Source organism: Myotis nattereri, assembly GCF_964212035.1.
Source record: "Myotis nattereri genome assembly, chromosome: 2".
NCBI lineage: Eukaryota > Metazoa > Chordata > Mammalia > Chiroptera > Vespertilionidae > Myotis > Myotis nattereri.
In genome coordinates, this window is record NC_138076.1 from 160,012,884 (window position 1) to 160,032,507 (window position 19,624).

The window sequence follows — 19,624 nt, forward strand, 5'->3', positions numbered from 1 at the left end:
CCTGGCATCTAGTGAGCTGTGGACCATGGCAAGAGGAGCAAACCATTTTCTGGAACCTGATTTTATCATTAAAGCCTCCTACAGTCTCAGGTTCATCCTCCTGGCTGACTCTCCCACCCAGTGGGAACATTTAACTTTATACCCATGATTCAGCGTGGTCAGCTAGTAACTTAAAGGGAGGGTTTAGGTATGTTAGAGCTGGGGACCACGTGTCACGTGAAGCCTCATTATGTTGAGGAGCAATCTGAAGCCAGAGAGGGAGTTCTTTGAAACTTTCTTCCCATTGGTGAGAACTGCATGAAGTGCCCCTGATACTCACCTGGCTGGGAGGCCAAGCTCACCTACATCACCATGAATTACGTGTTTAACTTCCCGGTGGGGGCTATGGTCTACTGGAGCTCCCCAAATCCTGCTAATCCCCTGTGAATCCAAAACTGGGGTACGTGGAGGATCTAGTTGGGGTGCTATGTGAGGGTTGATGCTTTATGGGGAGGAAAGTAGGGTGGAAGGAGGGAGTGCTCCAGTTTCTAGGATTATGTAGCTTACCCTCCACCTGACCTCTGCCCCGGCTTCTCCTAGGACTCTGAGGATATTAGGAGGCAAGAACCATGTTTTGAGGCTGAGGAACAGGGATCCAAAAGCACACAATCCTTGCCCTGTTCCTTCAGCAGCTTCTCAAGGTTCTGAGCCTCATGGCCCTGAATTTACACTTTTCGGAAGGAATGAACACTGGAAGGGGCTCAGCCCCATCTTCTCTGCCTCTGTTTATCTCCTCAGAGTGTGCCTTGGCCATGGCCATTCTCCTCCTCCCACAGGATGGAAATGGCCCGGAGAAGGTGAAGGCCCCTCGCCACTGAAGATACCTGTGGACAGAGGTAGAGGTGTGGAGGGCAACCACCAGGCTGACCCATCAGCCACAGGTACCAACTTAGCAGGGAGTCCTGTTACCTGAGAGTGGGTGGCATTCCCAACTCTAGGAAAAGAGCCTTCTGAGTGGTCCTGCAGCACTCCAAGCCTCCATCCATGACCTGAATTTTGTGATGTTAGGAGTTTGAGCCCAGGCGAGCACTGTCTTAGCCAGCAGTCAACAGAGAGACCCATGAAGTGGTGAGCCAGGCCCAGGCCTGTGTTGGGGCAGTCTCAAGTCATCCTTTTCAAGATTCGAGGCAACCCCTGGGTCTCACCTGTCTTCTCTAGAACTGGGTTACTCCTGAGCCTGCTCAGCCCTCCAGTGACATTATCTGACATCTCCCAACCAAGACTTCCCTGTTCACTCACCCAGGAAGCAGAGTTGGGAAATGCCTCCTAGATCCAGTGTAGGAGGTGTTATGCCTTGGAGTGGTTATGAAGGAGGTGAGGTTTGCTTCTGTCACTTCCCATACAGGCTTTGGGTTTGTGCCCCAAACGTGGGTCCATGAGCTGACCCCACCACCACCCGTGGTATAGAGTAGCCATGCTCACTGGCCTTTTCCATCTGATTCTGGAGATGACCAACCTTGGTAGATCATGAGGCACAGAGATGCATCCTTGACCCTTCACTCTATGGATCTTTGTGTCGGACCTTCTAGACAGGGAAGGTATGGGTAGTTGGCCCTGTGTCCCTGGGAATGAGCTGGTGACCCTAGAGGTTTAGCCAAAGAACCACTGTAGACTCTAGCATCATTCTGTCCCTGCATATTGTGAAGTCCTGGGTGTGACCCCTCACTACTCACACCTCTGACTCATATCCTTACTTCCTTATCTTTACCAGCTTCCTTCCGACCTTTCTGTGAGTTCTTTGCCCCATTGCTTAGAATCTTTCCCTCCCTTCCAAGTCCTGATCCTAAGAATTTTCTAAGCATCTGGCCACAGTCCTCTGCTTTTCCCAGATGTCATTTCCTCTTAGAGCAATGGTTCTCAACCTGGGGGTCGAACGACCCTTTCACAGGGGTCGCCCAAGACCATCGGAAAACACATATATAATTACATATTGTTTTTGTGATTAATCACTATGCTTTAATTATGTTCAATTTGTAACAATGAAATTGGGGGTCACCACAACATGAGGAACTGTATTAAAGGGTCGTAGCATTAGGAAGGTTGAGAACCACTGTCTTAGAGTCAAGGACTCAGCCCCAGGGCCTTTCTGCAGCTGCCCAGGGAACCCACGACCCGATCCTCATCATCTGGCTAGACCTCATCTCATTGATATTCCTATCAGAGCTCTCTCTTCTCTGGCCTTCCTTCCCTATGCCCAATTTGTCCCCCCTCCTTATTACTCTTGCCACCTATGATTCTACCTGTTACCAGCCCTACCTTAAAATTACTTTGACTCCTGGCCTCCCTTCTCTCTGCACATCCAACTAGCCACTGTGCCAATCGACTTCATAATCCCTTCCTTCTACCATCACCACCCCAACTGCCAGGCTCCCCAGGTCACCAGATCACCTTGCATGTGTGTCTGGTCCTGGGGGGTAGAAGAAAAATGCCCAGAAAAATGCCCAGTGGGTCCCTAGCTGGTTTATCTCAGTGGATAGAGCATCAGCCTGTGTACTGAAGGGTCCCGGGGTTTGATTCCAGTCAAACACACGTACCTTAGTTGCAGGCTTGATCCCCAGCCCTGGTTAGGGAGCGTGCTGGAGGCAATCAATTGATGTGTCCCTCTCACACCTGTGTTTTCTCTCTGTCTCTCCCCTCCCTTCCACTCTCTCTAAAAGTCAATAGAAAAATATCCTCGGATGAGGATTCACAACAAAATATCCGGTGAGGGCCCTATGTCCTCAGTCCTTGATTCCCTCCATTTGCCTGGTCACTGGGTGACATTTAGAGCTGGGCTTGCTTGGAGTGCAGTGAGGCTCCTCCTTGGCCACCTGAGTACCACCTCCCAAGAACCGAGGGCCTGAGGCCCCCGATCTTTCTGCTTTCTGGGAGTTGGGGCTTCCCATCACCAGCCTCCTTTACAGGAGGGGCCTGCTGCGTCTGGTTCAGAAGACATATCTATCCTGAGAGAAACTTTTTTTCATCATCTCTCATAATGGAGACTCACCTAAGGGCAGAGAATTCCAAAGAGCTAATAACCTGGAATTAATTTCTCTTGGGGTTTGGGAGGCACAAAACCAATTTTGTTTGTTTTACATTAATGAGTTTGCCTTAATTTTTTCCTCTAAAAATGAAAATTAACTTTATTCACATGCCTATACACCTAACAAATGACTTGATCCCTAGACCAGAAGTGGGGGGTTCCCAAGGGGGCTTTCTGGGCCGAGTCCTCCTTTCTCATTTATCCTGCTCAGACCACTCAGGTGAGCCACCTCTCAGCATCAACATCAACACCGAGGTCTCCCCATCCTTGGCACCTTCACCCATCAGGGCTGGGGGAGAGAAGGGCAGCCACCAGGGCTCTCTGACGTGACAAGGCTTCAGGTTAGACTTGAATTTCTTGCATCCAGGCTAATTGGTGTGGTGATGCATCCATCCACCTATAAAAATTATAGAGTGGCTCCCTCAGAGGCCGTGTGTGTGTTGCCAGGAGTGGAAGGGAGGAGAGCTCTTCTCCACAGACTGCCAGCTCGGGGTCAGAGGAGCAGCCTCTCTTGCTGTCTCCTGAGCCCGATCCTTCTTGGCCATCACCTCCTACCCGCCCTATGGCGGCTCTCACGGACCTCTCCTTTATGTACCGCTGGTTCAAGAACTGCAATCTTGTCCGCAACCTCTCAGACAAGTATGTCTTCATCACAGGCTGTGACTCCGGCTTCGGGCACCAACTGGCCAAACAGCTGGTTGATCGAGGCATGCGGGTGCTGGCTGCTTGTCTCACTGAGGAGGGGGCCCGGAAGCTTCAACAAGACACCTCCTATCGGCTGCAGACCACCCTCTTGGATGTCACCAAGAGCGAGAGCGTTCAGGCGGCGGCCCACTGGGTGAGGGACCAAGTGGGCGAGCAAGGTGGGGCGAATTGCATTCTTTAGCTTTCTCAGTTGATCCTTTGTCTTTCTCCTCCAGGCATCTCACAGTTCTCAGGGAACCTGTTGTTCAGATGGGGTGGGAGAGGTGATGTTGAGAAAGGGGCTGAGGCTCTGGCCGAGTGGGACTGGACGCTGTTGCATGGTTTGGTCTGTCCGCACGAAGGGCTGAGTTCCCAAGGAAGTTTCTCTCCCAGACACTCCGAGGGCTGGAGGGAGGTTGTCATAGGAGGTAGGGAAGAGAAGGTGTGTTCTGCATGTCCAGACCTCTAAAGATGGAGTCGCTTCTCTGGGACTTTGGCAGTCCTGACCATCAGCTCTTGTCGGGATCGGGCTGGGGAAGGCAGACGGGAATGTGAGGTCAGATTCCCTGAGTGGAGGCATTTGCTCTCCTGGACTGTGTCAGGCTAGATCCTCACATCATGGTGGAATTGGGATGAACTCACAGTAAGTGCTGACCTCAGAGTGGCTCCTCCTATTGGGAAAGGAGGCTGTGGGCTGGGGCTGGACCAGGATTGCTAGGGACCTGCCCAGGGTGCTTCCTGCATGAAGGGTGTGACAGAAGGAACAGAAGGAACAGGCTGGCTCTGTTGTAGAAGCAGCAGCCTAGGGGTGTAGTTCTGACCCCTAAGGGAACTAGTCTGGGGTCCATGCACGCACGTGGGGGCAGGGAGCCCTGGGACCCAGGAGGAGCCAGGCAATAACTTTCTTTTCTTCTCCTTAGGACTTACCAGTACCCATTATCCAATACTGTTTGTTTGTTTTATTGTCTGTTTTCCCTGCTAAGGTAAAGCTTCAGAGGGAGGGAAGGGCATGGCTTTTTGTCTCTTTTATTTACTATATATCCCTAGTACTTAGAATAGTGTCCGGAATCTAGTAAGGTGCCAAATATTTGTTGGATGAACTAAGTAATAAATAACTCAGCAAGAGTGAGTCTTTTTTTCTACTGGCTGCCTCGCCCTTGGCCACTTGTGTTAATGATTCACTGGGTATATTAACTTCCTGTTGCTGCTGTAATAAATTAGCACAAATGTAATGGCTTAAAACAGCAGAAATTTATTATCTTGTAGTTGTGGAGATCAGAAGGCCAAAATGGGTCTCACAGGGCTAACATCAAGGTGTCAGCAGGGCTGTGATCCTTCAGGAGGCTCCGGGGAGAATCCATTTCATTGCCTTTTCCTGCTTCTAGAGCAGTGGTTCTCAACCTTCCTAATGCCGCGACCCTTTAATACAGTTCCTCATGTTGTGGTGACCCCCAACCATAAAATTATTTTCGTTGCTACTTCATAACTAATTTTGCTACTGTTATGAATCGTAATGTAAATATCTGATATGCAGGATGGTCTTAGGCGACCCCTGTGAAAGGGTTGTTCGATCGCCAAAGGGGTTGTGACCCACAGGTTGAGAACCGCTGCCTTAGTAGGTCCTGAGGTTCAGCCTGGGAAGCTCCAGGATTGCAAACCAAAGGATGGAAACAACTATTCTAACCCAGTCAACACAGAATCTGAGGCCCAGAGAGAGAAAGTGACTTGTCCAAGGGTGGAGGTAGAACCAGGACTTGAACTTGAGCTCTTCCAGCCTGGGTCCCTGCAGAGATGAATGACAGTACTTAGCATTATTTCTCCCCATTTATACCAACTCAATTTAATGACCTCAGAGAGCCCTTTTCACACTTTTTCCATTTATTTAAATGCTTCATATATTTATTTATAGCTGTTATTTATTTCTTCTCTGGTTTGTGAGCTCTTTGAGGGATAAGACCCTGTCTTGTTCACTTTGTTTTTAGCACCTTCCTCTGTAACTGACAGAATAGGTGCATGAATGAATAAATGAATGTGTGCGTGGATGAATGAATGAAGTAATTTTGGTAATGTGTGTAATGGAGTTGGTTTCTTATACTTAGGGGAACACAGAGGGGGAAGCATATAGGGGAAGGAATTAAAACATTTACTCATTGGTATGAAAATTATGTCTCTTTTCCCAGAGCTAATAGCTTAGATGCCATTAGCTAAAGCCTGGATTGTTAGCTGGCACAGGGTCCAACTAGCTGGCAGACTGTGTGAATCAGAAAAAAAATGACCCCCCCATGCCCTTACTGGTTTGGCTCACTAAATAGAGCGTCAGCCTGTGGACTGAAGGGTTCCAGGTTCGATTCCAGTCAAGGGCATTTACCTTGGTTGCGGGCACATCCCCAGTAGGGAGTGTGCAGCAGGCAGCTGATCGATGTTTCTCTCTCATCGATATTTCTAACTCTCTATCCCTCTCCCTTCCTCTCTGTAAAAAAATAAATAAAATATATTTTAAAAAGAAAGAAATAAAATGCCCCTTTAGGGAAAACCAATTAGTAAAAGCACATCTTTTGGACTGTCGTAACTCCCCACCCCAGGCCTCAGCCTGGCTGTCTTGTTCTTTGTGCACCTGCTCAACCATCCTCAATTCCCTGAGCTGCTGAATGGTAGACCCTGGTACTTTTCCAGAGACACTGCTGATTTCTGTGTGGTTCTCTCTCTCCCTTTCTTGCCCCTAGGCCTCTGGGCCCTGGTGAACAATGCTGGTGTGGGCCTGCCCAGTGGTCCCAACGAATGGCTGACCAAAGAGGACTTTGTGAAGGTCATCAATGTGAACCTGGTGGGACTGATTGACGTGACCCTCCACATGCTGCCCATGGTCAAGAAAGCCCGGGGCAGGGTCGTCAACATGTCCAGCTCTGGTGGTCGTGTAGCTGTCATTGGCGGTGGCTACTGTGTCTCCAAGTTTGGTGTTGAGGCCTTCTCTGACAGCATCAGGTGACTGGGTGCCACACCACTCTGGGTGGGAGTCCTGGGGTTTCACCTCAGGAAGAGAGGGCTGGGGGTGGGGAGAACAACAACATGTGGGCAGGGGAGTTCTGAAGAGAGGAAAATAAAGCAGTAATAGGAAGAAGGCTACCCTCAGGAGGCCTTCCCCAAGGACCAAGAGAATTAAGGATGAGGAGAAGAGGTGGAGTGGTGATAGGAGGCTACATTCCTCCTTCCCTTGAGCTGTTCCAGAATAAGTGAAACCCAGTTTGGGCCTGTGAGAGTAGGAGGGATTGTCTCTCAAACAGACAGAGAGCCCTGGGGACAGATATGCTCATGGGAGACCCTCACAGGAGGATGCAAGCTTTGCATTGACCTCTCATTCCCTTTGCATTGTGAGTGTTGGGTGTGGGGCTGAGTGGGAGGGACCTGGTGGGAGGTCAGGCTTTAGATTCTTTGTTAACTTCCTCCTGCTGGGTTTGCCTAATGTGAATTGTCCAGAGACCATGCTTGGAAAAGGGCTGAGGCCCTACGACAGGGCTTACTTGCATGAAAGCAAAGGCTGGCCTGGTGCAAGGGTAGGGAGGGCACCTCCAGTTTCCTGGGGAGATCAGCACCTATAGAGGTGTCAGAAGTGACGCTCTCTGATGACCTTGTGTCATCTTGGGGTCCCAGACTGAATCAAACTCTTCTTCCCCAGGCGTGAGCTCTACTACTTTGGGGTGAAAGTCAGCATCATTGAGCCAGGGAACTATCGGACATCTATTCTGGGCCAGCAAAGCATGGAGTCGCGCTTGCGGAAGATGTGGGATCGGATGCCTCAGGAGACCCGGGATAGCTACGGAGAGGAGTACTTCCAAATCTGTGAGTTTCCCTCACAGGGAGAGGGGTCTCTGAGAGGGACAGGGGGATCTTGGGGGTCACTTTGATTTTACAGATGATGGGATGGAGGCTCAGAGGGGTTAAGGGCTGGGATTTGAGAACAGAGACCAAGTGGGCAACTGCTGGGAGTGACAGAACTGTAGCTGTTGGGGAGATGGGGGCATGAGGATGGCTTCCATGAACAACCCCTGGAAGACAATTTATTATTGTGGCTAAGCTATCCAAGGATGCTGCCCACTCCTGGCACCTGCCCCACCCAACCCCCAAACGCCATTATGCTGGCGAATCAGCTGAAGATGCACTGACATAAGTACAGAGAAGTTATTAAGAGCACAGGTGCGTGAGCCAGACTGCCTGGATCTGAATCCTGCCTCTACCCCTTACCAGCTAGGAGACTTTGGGCACAATACTTAGCTGTGCTATGGCGCAGTTTTCTCATCTATAAAATGGGGCTAATGATAGGCCTACTTCACAGGGCTGCTATGAGGATGACTATCTGTGAAATGACCTGCACATACTAAATGCTTGTGAAATGAATACGGAGGAAAAGGAGCACCCGAGTATGTAAGGCAGCTCCCTTTCTCTCTGGGCTAAGGATCTTCTGTGAACCTCAGGAGAGTAGAGGAGGGTCATTACGGCTGTTTTCTATACTGCCCCCAAACTTTGTGCATTTCTTCCAGATTGAGGAATGAATGGAGCTCCGGCCATGGGGGCTCAAGAGGAGGGGGTGGCCTGTGGGTGCAGTGGAGGAGGAATTGGCCAAAAGGCCTGTTAGGGCACCTCATGGTAGGAGAGAGGCCATTCTGAGCACCAGAAGTCCCAATGCTCTCTCAGGTCATCTAATCTCAAAGCTGAGGCTTGATTGCAGGGGAGGATGATCCAGAAGACTTCTCTCCATTTCTCTGGCTCCAAGCACCTCAGAGCCACCTCTGGAGTTGCCTTTGTGAGGGGCAGACTCTGACCTGTCAACAGAAACTGGTTCTGGCACAAGCAGCTGCCACCTCCTTGGCAGGCATCTCCCTTCTCCAGTTGCTTCTCTGTGACCTGGCTGCCAGCCAAGAAGGTGGCGCTTGGCTGGTTCAGGAGGTTCTGTTGGGCCCGAGTGAAGCAGCCAGGCTCTCAGCCCTGTTCCCACTCCCGTTGGACCCCAATAGTGTCGTTATGCCTTTCCCTAACCCAGATTTCCCCCTCTCTTTTCTTGGCTTCCATGAACAACCTCTGAAAGACTATTTACTATGGTGGCTAAGCTAAGACTCTGGAACTGGGCTGCCTGAGTGTAAATTTTCGCTCTTATGAACTTGGTCTTGGGCAAGTTACTCGGTTTTCTCACCTGTAATGAGTTATGAGAATTCAATGAGTTAATATACAAAATGTACACACACACATTGAATAATTATAAAGGCAGTATTTATTAAAATACATTTCATTTTCAAAATTGAGCTATCAGCTGTTAAAGTGTGTATATACATGTGTACATATAAAATGTTTAGATTGCCTGATCCCTGGTAGGAACAATTTGATTTAAAAGTGGTTTTTCTCCTCCCTTAGGCTGAGTATAGCCTCCTTCTCTCCATTATACTGATACCTACAAGCTATAAGTTCTGTATGGCAAAGAGAGAGTCTTAGTAATTGTCCAAAATCCAAAGTGATGCCTTTTTTAAATATACCCAGAAAGTCTCAATGAGTTCAATGTAATCACTCAATCAAATGCATGGCAGGTATCTAACTGCCCGGCATGGTCTCCTGAACAACATACATCAACAGAGTAAAAAGCCAAGTTGCCAAAACCACGACAGCCATTTATTCCCTTATTACACATTCGATTGAGAGCCCACCCCATGCCAGGCACTGTGTGGGGCTGGGAGTGAGAGTAGATCAAGCTGCAGGGCTCTATTCTGGCTCAATGCAGGCAGAAGTTGCAATCTTCTGCGGGCCTTAAAAGAATATGGAGAAAGACAAATTTCCTCTGAAAACCACTTGTCAAAAAACTGCTACCATTCCTCTGGAGACCGTGTGGATTCAGAGTTTAGATGACAGCTGTCCTTCCAACGACTTTACACAACTGTCTAAACTTCAGTTTCTTCGTTATAAAGTATAATCATTCCTCCCTCCGGATTGTTCAGAGAATTAAACCTTAGCCATCATTGTTAGCACTGAGGGAAGTTGGACTGGGGGAGGTGTGACGGGGTTGTGGTGGGGGATGGGGCTGGGAGAGATTTAGAGTCAGATCCTAGGAGGTTTGGATGGCTCCACTAAGGAGAGTGACTCTTATCCTGAAGGCATTGGAGAGCCTTTCAAATGGCTCTGACCTGACCTGATCAGATTTGCGTGTGGGAAGGATGAGCTTGGAGATATGAGACCAGCTGGGAGGCTACCGCAGAAATCCAGTGAAGGAATGACAGAGGCCTGAGTTACAAGTCTTGGTGCTTATGGGAACTGCGTGTGTGTGGGGTGCGGGTAGTGTTTCAGGAGGCAGGTGCTGTGGAGACAGACTAAAGAAAGATTGAGGAATGTCATGCAGCACCATTGGGCAGAAAGTCCAGCAAGTTACGGCCAATCAGGCAGGCTCGTGGCCTGTGAACCCTGGACCAGGCTAGGTATCTTAGAGTGATGGCTAGTTAATAGCAACCTAATGTGGGAACGGTCCCAAAGAAGCAGCACACACAATCACCAGGGCAGGAATGTGAACAGAGCACAGGATTCTTGCCCTAACAAGCCCGGAGTAGAGCCACAGCCGACAAGCAACACTGTCACCTGCCAAGTTTCTTTCTTCATCTCAACCCTGCCAGGGAGGCCACCAAAAATTCCTCTTTTGGTCTCCTTTTTTTCCCGGGAAGGGACTAGATCAGAAGCCCAGGACCTGTCCCTGGCAAAAGAGAAGAGGAAAGAAACTCAACTATTGGGTCCAAAAGTGCCAAAGCCTGGTCTCTGATATTTAATTCTCACAATAACACAAATGTTTCCCAGTTGCCTGAATCCAAAGCCCATGCTCTCCTTTACTATCTAGGAGAGTGACAGGTTAAATTCATACCTCTGTCCCGCTTCCCACTCTGTGTCTAACGGGGTGCCCACCACAAAATAGGACCGTGATACATATTTGAAATAATAATGGAAGAATGTGCCTTACACGACTTCTGTGTCTCAGGTAGCTTCTCCCACCCCACTGGCTGTGTGGGTCCTTCCCATCTTTCAGAGCCTAGTTCCAAAGCCACCTTATCACATCAGCTTGCCTTGCCTTCATCAGCCCACACACCCTTCTGTGTTAGCTGGAATGGATTCTCCCTGGCTCTCGGTTAGCGCCTGCAGCCCTGAGCACCTTGAATGAGTACACGGACATTCGCCTCCCTGCCTGGGACCTTTTGGTAGTGGACTCTGCGTCAGGGCCAAGGATGGAGGACAGAGTGTTGGCTTCCTAAGACAGTATCCCTTTACAGACAGCGCGGCTCTTTGGTAGTTTGCCCCTTTTCACTGCAGTAGCTTCCTTTCTAGGAAACAGAAAGGGAAGTTCCTCAAAGGAGGGGCAAGAATACTCAAATGACATTGTCCTGCTTTCATTAACCGTGTACCGGGGTTCTGCCCAGAGCAGGTGAATTCCTTGCCTTCCTGGACCAACTCCAAAGTCAGGCCTGCTTTTGCTCCCTCTTTGTTTTCAAGTTCTAATGCCTTATCTCTAAGTCTGACTCTCAGGCACCACTTCCTCCAGCTTGGGCGGCCATTGAAGTATGAGCGCTAGAGCACGAGGGAGATCACAGCGCGTAGGTGTATCTCGGGCCTTGCTCCTATTTGTGTAGTAACTTTGGCAGGCTGGGACCGCGTGGGTGCCTTGTACTCATCTCCACACCCATGTGCATAGTGCTAATAGGATAACCCCCACATCTGTTAGAGCTTATAAGGCGCCTGTCTGTGCCTGAGACCACCTGAGCCCCACAATGGCCTTATGACCAAGGCAAGGGCAGTGCTACTATTTTCTAACAACACTTTTTTTCCTGAATGCTTTTGTAGAAAATTCAGGAACTCCAGGGAGTAAGCAGGAGAGAAAAATACTCCAGTAACTGTGAATCTCACTCGCCAGACAATATTTTTACTTCCTTCCTTCCAATTTTTCTATGCACTTACATATATTTGTTTTCTATTCTGTCATCTTCCACTGTCTACCCTGCTATTAGTCATATTCTCTAGCACAGGTATTATTATTCTCTATTTCACAGATGATGACAGTTTAAGCTCAAGGTCACACAACTAATAAGCAGCCCAGTTTTTCTGTTGCTAGTCTAACACAATAAAGGAATTCAATACACTTTTTTTTTTCAATTACAGTTTACATTAAATATTATTTTATATTAGTTTCACGTGTACAGTATAGTGGTTAGACAATCATAGACTCTACAAAATGACCCCCCCCCCCGAATATTTCAAGTAACTACTTGGCACTGTGCATACTTATTACAATATTATTGACTATATTCCCTATGCTGTTCTTTACATCCTTGTGACTATTTTGTGACTACCAATTTGTATTTCTTAATCCCTTCACCTTTTTCATCTCACCTTCCACACCGCCTCCCTCTGCCAACCAGCAATCTGATCTTTGTATCTATGAGTCTGTTTCTATTTTCTTTGTACATTTATTTTATTCTTTAGATTCCACATATAAATGAAATCATACGCTATTTGTCTTTCTCTGTCTTATTTCACTTAATATAATACCCTCTAGATCCATTCCTGTTGTCATAAATGGTAAGATTTCATTCCTTTTATGGCCACGTAATATTCCATTGTATATATTCTACCACTTTTTTATCCACTTGTATATTGATGAGCACTTGGGTTGCTTCCATATCTTGGAAGCATATTGAATTAGTGCAATACACAATTCTTGAATTCAAGAAGAGAAATAAGAATATTTACAGGGTATTTGTATAAGGGATAACCTGGAGGGTGTGGTTGATCTGCCTAAAATGGTGTGATGGAAAGAGAGCTTGGATGAAATTCAGAAGGAACCATCTTTAATGAAGAATAATAGAGCCTTTTATTCCCCCCTCCCTCCCTCAAACAGATTCTGACAAGCTAACAAACATGTTGAAGTTGGCAGAGCCAAGAATCAGAGATGTCGTCAACAGTATGGAACACGCTGTTGTTTCCCGGAGCCCCCGCATCCGCTACAACCCCGGCCTGGATGCCAAACTCCTCTACCTCCCCTTGGCTAAGTTGCCCACCCCTGTGACAGATTTCATCCTGAGCCGGTACCTTCCAAGGCCAGCAGACAGTGTCTGAGCCGGGAAAGCCCAAGGAGTGGTCATTGGAGTATAGAGGAGGGGCCTGGGAGAAGGGACTATGGGGTCACAAGAGGTGGCATCAGACATTCTGGGGACACTTTGCTTGTCTGACACCCATTGCTGGTGAATTTATAGGTAATTTCTAACAGAAGATGAATCCTCTTCCCACTCACTGGGGCAACACAGAAACACAAAGACCCGCAGCATGGTCCCAAGAACCTCTGTCACCTGGTCAGTATATAGCTCTTTCTGGACCTGGAAAAATCCAGGCGAGAATAACTAGCTCCTGCTGCATCACAAACCTCCCTCAGTTGTCACTGCCACTGGGAAATACTGTGGCATAATCCAGCCCACAGGAGAATCTCAACCACTTTCTTACTGGGTTTTTAAATATGCATTAACCTCTTTCACATAACCCATTATTTAAATAATGTAGTAAGGCAGACAAGATTAATAATAGGGAGTACAAGATTAACCAGGCAAAGTTTATAATATTTTCTCTCTTATAAGTTCCTCTATTCATAGGTGATTGGGATCCACATGAAATAATATTCATTTATTTAATCAGCATTAATTAATTCTTTAAATATTTATTGAGTGCCTACTACATACCAGGCGTTGTGTAGTTGCTGGAAGTTTATACAATGATTAAATCATGGTCTTGATTTATTTTGTGGTTTTGTTTTTGTTTTTTACCAGTGTCTAATAGCAAAGATGGGACAAATGGTGATAAAAGAAAACATAAATAAGAAAATCACCTAATTCAGTGGTTCCCAAACTTGGCTATATGTCATAATCTCCTGGCTAATTAAAATTACAGATTCCTAGGCCTCAATGTTAGAAAATGTTATTCCGTAGGCTTGGGATGGGGCCCAGAAATCTGCATTTGTAATAAGAACCACGGTTCTGACGCACCTAGACACGTGGAAACTGTTGGTAGTCAAGAGAAGGCATTAATGTTCAGAGGAGGACATGCCCTATTCAAAGCACCCCCAGCACAGTGACCAAGGCAGAACTCAGGTGTTCAGATCCCCAGGTTAGGGTTTCAGTTATAGGAGAATACATGTCTGAAATTAGTAACATTGTGAAATAAGTCATGGAACTAATTTTTAAAAAATATACCTTAAATTTCTGAGCCATATGACATTCTATTGAAAAAGACTTTTTTATCTTGAGGAATGGTCATGTAATAAAGGTAAATGTGAAAATTTTTTATCAAAATGTCTTTGTGTCGCCCTAACCAGTTCGGCTCAGTGGATAGAGCATCGGCCTGCAGACTCAAGGGTCCCAGGTTCGATTCCGGTCAAGGGCATGTACCTTGGTTGCGGGCACATCCCCAGTAGGGAGTGTGCAGGAGGCAGCTGATCGATGTTTCTCTCTCATCGATGTTTCTAACTCTCTATCCGTCTCCCTTCCTCTCTGTAAAAAATCAATAAAATATATTTTAAAAAAATGTCTTTGTGTCTCTTCAACATCGGCTGAACTTGAAAGTAATAAAACTTAATAACATCTACAAATAACTTATATTCTAAATAAGTTAACATTCATAGATTCCAGGGATTAGAATGTGGACATGTCTTTTTGGGAGCCACCACACAACCCACTGAGTCTGTTATTTGCATCACTTCTATTCTTGGCACCAAATTCTGTATCAGGAAGGATGCACTGGCAGCAAGTAACTGAAAAGCCAACTCACCATTGGTTTAAACAACAGAGTTAGGGCAGGATCCCATCATTGAATGATGACATCAAGATACAGGTTCTTCTGTCTCATTGCTCTGCCATCCACAGTTTTGACTTTAACCTAAGTCCCATTATCTTTATGGTTGTGGTATGACTGCCAGGAGCAATGGGAACTCTGTGCTTCCTCATTCACAACTAAAAGAGAAGAAAGAGCCTGTCTTTCCATGGCATTAAAGATTAAGGAAGTTTCTTTCTCATAGCCCTTACCAAGGCTCTCCTTGAATCTCCTTAACACAAATTAGCTTGTTTGCCCATCCCTGAACCAATCACTGACAAAGGGGTAAGTTGCCCTGAATTGTTTAGATTAATCATGGAACAGAATGGGACTACTGGGGAGTCAGTGACAGTGCCTACTGCTTTGGAAAATTGAAAACTCAGCCTGAGCCGGTTTGGCTCAATGGATAGAGCATTGGCCTGCGGACCAAAGGGTTCTGGGTTTGATTTAGGTCAAGAGCATGTACCTTGGTTGCAGGCTTCTCTCAGGCCTGGGCCTGGTCAGGGCATGTGCAGGAGACAACCAATCGATGTGTTTCTCTCACATCTATGTTTCTCTCTGTCTTTTCCTCTCTCATCTATTCTCTCTAAAAGATCAATGGAAAAATGTCCTTGGGTGAGGAATAACCAAAAAGAAAGAAAGAAAAAGAAAGAAAGAAAGAAAGAAAGAAAGAAAGAAAGAAAGGAAGGAAGGAAGGAAGGAAGGAAGGAAGGAAGGAAGGAAGGAAGAAAGGAAGAGAGAGAGAGAGAGAGAAAGAGAGAGAGAGAGAGAGAGAGAGAGAGAGAGAGAGAGAATTAAAAATTCAGACTCTAGGCTATTCACAGTTGAATATAGATCAAAAACAAATTTTCTTTGTTGAAGACACAAAAATTTACAACTGGGAGACTATGGCTAGTTAATACTTTGAGATATTAATTTACACATTTTCATTGCTTCTTGGTTTCATATTTCCCCTTTCCGCACTCAAGTAGGGAGCCAGCTTGGTACTACTTTACCTAGGGTGAGACATTGACAGAGTAGAACAAGTACATTTCCTGCACTTTTCTCAGCTTTAGTTTTCCTAACCTAATACCTTTGGAGAAATTACAGAATTTTGGGGGGAAAGCAAAAGAGAATGTGACTTGTGGGTGCACATAATGTTTCAGAGAAGCAGAGCCTCTCCCCTAAGGCAAGGAGATTCACTTTGGCTGGTGAAAAAAGGGGGTGACGTTTGGAGCTTCCAGAGCAGGAGTGACCCCCGGTCACTTTCTGGAAGTACATTGAGAAGGTGGCTAGACTTGAGAGTTATAGCTGTGTTGTGTGTTCAGGCAGATGAGACCTTGGTGTCCTCAGAAGACTCATCTGTCCCATGGCAAGAATGCAGTAGAGATTCACCAGATATAAAAGGCATGCAGATTGGGACATTTAAGAGATAACTTATGCAGATAGAAGACAGCATTTCCTGCTCATTGAGGTTGTGGGCCTCTCCAAGTCTGTGGCTCTTCAAATTATTGGAGGCAGTGACTGTTTTCTACAGAATCTAGTTTTACAGTGGTTCATGTCCTTCCACCAAGATCTGCTCAAGCAAGAATAGAGGTTTCTTCCCTTTTGCTACTGGCAGCATTTTTGAGGAGGTATATTTAATCAGGTCTTTCTTCATCTTCAATTTATGACACTTTTTGGTGGCTTAGTTGGAGATCTTTGTCTTAGAATATTGATGTGTTCTGCTGGATCCTTGTTCCTAGAGAAAAGTGTCTTTCTGCCTGTTTGGTTCTTGCAGGTGGCCCCTCTTGCAAGCCTGAGGGAATGGCTGGTTCCTTATCTTCTCATTTCCAAGCCCTCCTTTAATCTTTCACTGTGTTTTCATAAGGCAGAGGTTTGTCTGAGAACCAGGGGCACTCACCACAATCGCTGTTTCTGTTCATGTGATTTTCCCCCCACCTCTGTTTACGCCCTTCCTTCTCCAGCACTGGCATAGCTTGGGGCAAAATAATTTTAAAATAATTTCCTGCCTTTTGCAATTCTCCTTCTCTAAAAAAAATGTCTTCCTCTTCTCCTCCCCAGCCAACCTCGAAGGGTTGTCCTTTGACAACTTTGCCTATACTTGTCCAAAGCCTCTTCATGGAGCTTTTCGTGTGCTCTGGGCTCAGACCTGGAACCAGGAGCCTGAAAGAGCCTCCCCTTCCCAGGGCAGAATGGCTTCGGTAGTTCTTAACAGTTCTCATATTGGCTTCTGTTCTCCTTTACATGAAGAAACAGAGGTTTGCCAATTTCTTCTTGTTTGCTGTTGGTATCACTGAGAGGAATTGACCTTCAGGCCAATTGGCTGTGAGGACCAGCTGTGTCTACAGTGGGAGAACTTCTGTGCTAGAGACATCCTTATGGGGCAGGACTTGCTTCAGTGGGGCTTTGGTGCTCACTGAGTCTGCCCCTTGAGTGTGTCTCTTATGGATGTGAAGAGTTGTAATCTGGTATGGTCTCACACTGACCACTGGGTACACTGGCTCTTGGATCTCCAAGGAGGTAAAAAGTCAGCCACTGCCTGAGGCCACTCAGCAGGAGCTACAGAGAGATCTGCAGATTCCTCCTCTTTGTTTGTGGTTTGGAAGTGCCCAGATGAAGCCCAGCTGTGAAGCAATGCAGGCGGCTGCTGCTGGGGCTTAGGCCTTCTTTTGGAAGCTTTGGAGCTCTCTGACCCAGCTGCAGTTTGTTAGGTTTTAGGTTGCAAAAGGACAGGCCATTCATATGCAAAAGCTGCTTCCCACAGCTTGGGTGGGGTTGTAAATTGGGTGGGGCAGGGTCTCAGGGAATCACCAGGGCGGAGCAAGTAGCAATGGCTGCCAGTCAGCCCTTCCCCGGAGAGGTCCCCAGGTCTCTGTGTCCCGCAGCCGCATGCAGGAACAATGATCGCTGCGAGCACCTCTGAGAGAAAGATGCCCTCGTGTTCTGGCCCGATTCCAAACAGTCCAGTTTCTCCCCGTATGGGTCTGGGTCCCCAGAGTCTCACCCAGAACTGGAGTTCAGAGCAATTGGGAGCTTGTATCTCCCTCCCAGTTGCAAAAAACAACAGCACACCCAGTTGCCAGCCTGTTTGGCATGTGCCCCCACACCTCCGCATCTCCTACCAGTCTCAATGTGCTTTTTTCTTTCCTTCTATTGTAGAACTTCCACTCAGCCAGGCTTCCCGTGGTTCTGGATGATATTTGTTTTGTCTTTTAGCTGTAGTTTGATGTGGTTGTGAGAGGCAGCAGGTACAGGTGTTTACTTATGTCGCCATCTTGGTTGTTCCAATTTCTTCTTGTTGTTGTTGAATTCTATTTTAATTCCTCTGTGGTTGCAGAAAAATTTTTGTATGATTTCAATCTTTTACATTTTATTGAGATTTATTATGACCTAGCATACCATTTATTCTAGAAAATGTTTCTTGTGTGCTTAAAAACAAGTGTATTCTGCTATTGTTGAGCAGAGTGTTCTATAACTATCAGTTAGGCCAAGTTGGTTGATAATGTTGTTCAAGTCTCCTTTTCTTACTAATTTTCTGTCTAAATATTTTTATTAATACTCAAGAGAGGAACATTAAAATCTCCAACTGTAATTGTTGAGTTTCCTTTCAATTCTGTTCATTTTTGCTTCATGTTTTTTTGAGGGTCTATTGTTAAGTGCATATCCATTGTAAATTTTATAATGGCAGAGCTGGGGTCTGGCCGATCGGGGCTGGGTGAGATGGGCTGGACATGCCTTGGAGCCCTCCCACGGTCCCTCCCCGGCCCTAATTGTGCACCAGTGGGGTCCCTCAGCCTGGCCTGCACCCTCTCGCAATCCGGGACCCCTCGGGGGATGTCAGAGAGCTGCTTTCAGCCCGATCCCCGCAGGCCAGGCCAAGGGACCCCACCGACGCACGAATTCGTGCACTGGGCTTCTAGTAATAAATATGATTCAGAAGACTTGGCTAAATATGAAGGTCTTGAGTATGCTTGAAGAGACAACCCAATATTTCCAGTTTCCAATGTTCAGTTTTAGAATAAATGACTTTCCTTTTAACACTCCTGCTGGAAGTAGAAAATGGTAGACAACCTTTCATTCAATGTAAGCCCAAGATTTTTGTTCACGTGGCCTAAGGGTGTAAGACACCCACAGCCAATAGTGTGGGCAGAGGGGATGTCAGGTTGGTTTTTATAGCATTTGTAGAAAATTAAATGTGAATGACTGAACTGTTCATATGAGACAAAGGTACAAGGGAAATGTTTACTGCAGAGCCATTCTAATATGCAAATGGTAGTGTCTTTTTGAGTCTCCAGTAGAAGAGGACATCTTAAGTAACTGTCAGGTCACTAGCTCTTTCAAAGTAGGAGTTTCCCTCTGTTCTAGGTTTGAAAGCCTGCAGACAAGATAGGAGAAAAGAATAAAATAATACCAGCAGCCAACATTTATTGAGTCCTTTCTATATGCCCAGCCCTGGGCTAAGCATTTACACACATATGTTAATGCCTTTAAAAATTTAAAGTGTTATTTCTCTTTTTTTTGTAAAAGAAGAAACAGACTTAGAGAGGTTAAATAACTTGTCCAAAGTCACACAGCCAACAGCCCAGATCTAAGCCAAATCTGCCTCAAGCATGTTATTGAATTTTTGTCTCTAAATGACATTCTGCCCTTTGATTATGAACAAATAAATGGGAGGGGGTCACTGCCCTCAGTCTAGGAGGGCTGGTCCCTCCAATGGGAACACTCCACTGTTCATGCTGCAACTAAACCTCCACTTGTACAATTTCATGAGGGCTCATGATACCGCCTCTTCTCAAATTGCCACCCAGATACCACTGTGTGAAATGATAAGATGAGGTTAATTATATCTTGCCTTTCAGAGTCATTTTGAGATTAAGAAAGATAATATCGGTGAAGAGCAGGGTATCATGGTAAGCTAGGGACAAATGGCAGTTTTAAACATGTTCCATCCTATTACTGAGTTCTTGTGTCCTCTATTATTTATATTTCTATCTCTACTTCTTTTCTCTAAGCCAATTCCCCATCAAA

The 19,624-nt window shown here is 46.5% G+C and overlaps 1 protein-coding gene and 1 long non-coding RNA gene across 2 annotated transcripts in view; one reads left to right on the forward strand and one right to left on the reverse strand.

The window, feature by feature from the left end:
- Positions 1-3,481: 3,481 nt before the first annotated feature.
- On the forward strand, positions 3,482-12,874 carry SDR9C7 (short chain dehydrogenase/reductase family 9C member 7; the record flags this gene model as incomplete). The annotated part of the gene is made up of 4 exons (XM_081084386.1): positions 3,482-3,924; positions 6,469-6,727; positions 7,419-7,582; positions 12,657-12,874. The coding sequence occupies exons 1-4, from the start codon at positions 3,624-3,626 to the stop codon at positions 12,872-12,874; spliced, it is 942 nt and encodes a 313-aa protein (XP_080940512.1). The 5' UTR covers positions 3,482-3,623.
- Positions 5,020-19,624, reverse strand: part of LOC308514296 — a 91,372-nt gene continuing 76,767 nt past the window's right edge. Inside the window, exon 3 of the long non-coding RNA XR_013995584.1 lies at positions 5,020-5,528. This is a non-coding gene — a long non-coding RNA (uncharacterized lncRNA). The remainder of the gene's footprint in view (positions 5,529-19,624) is intronic.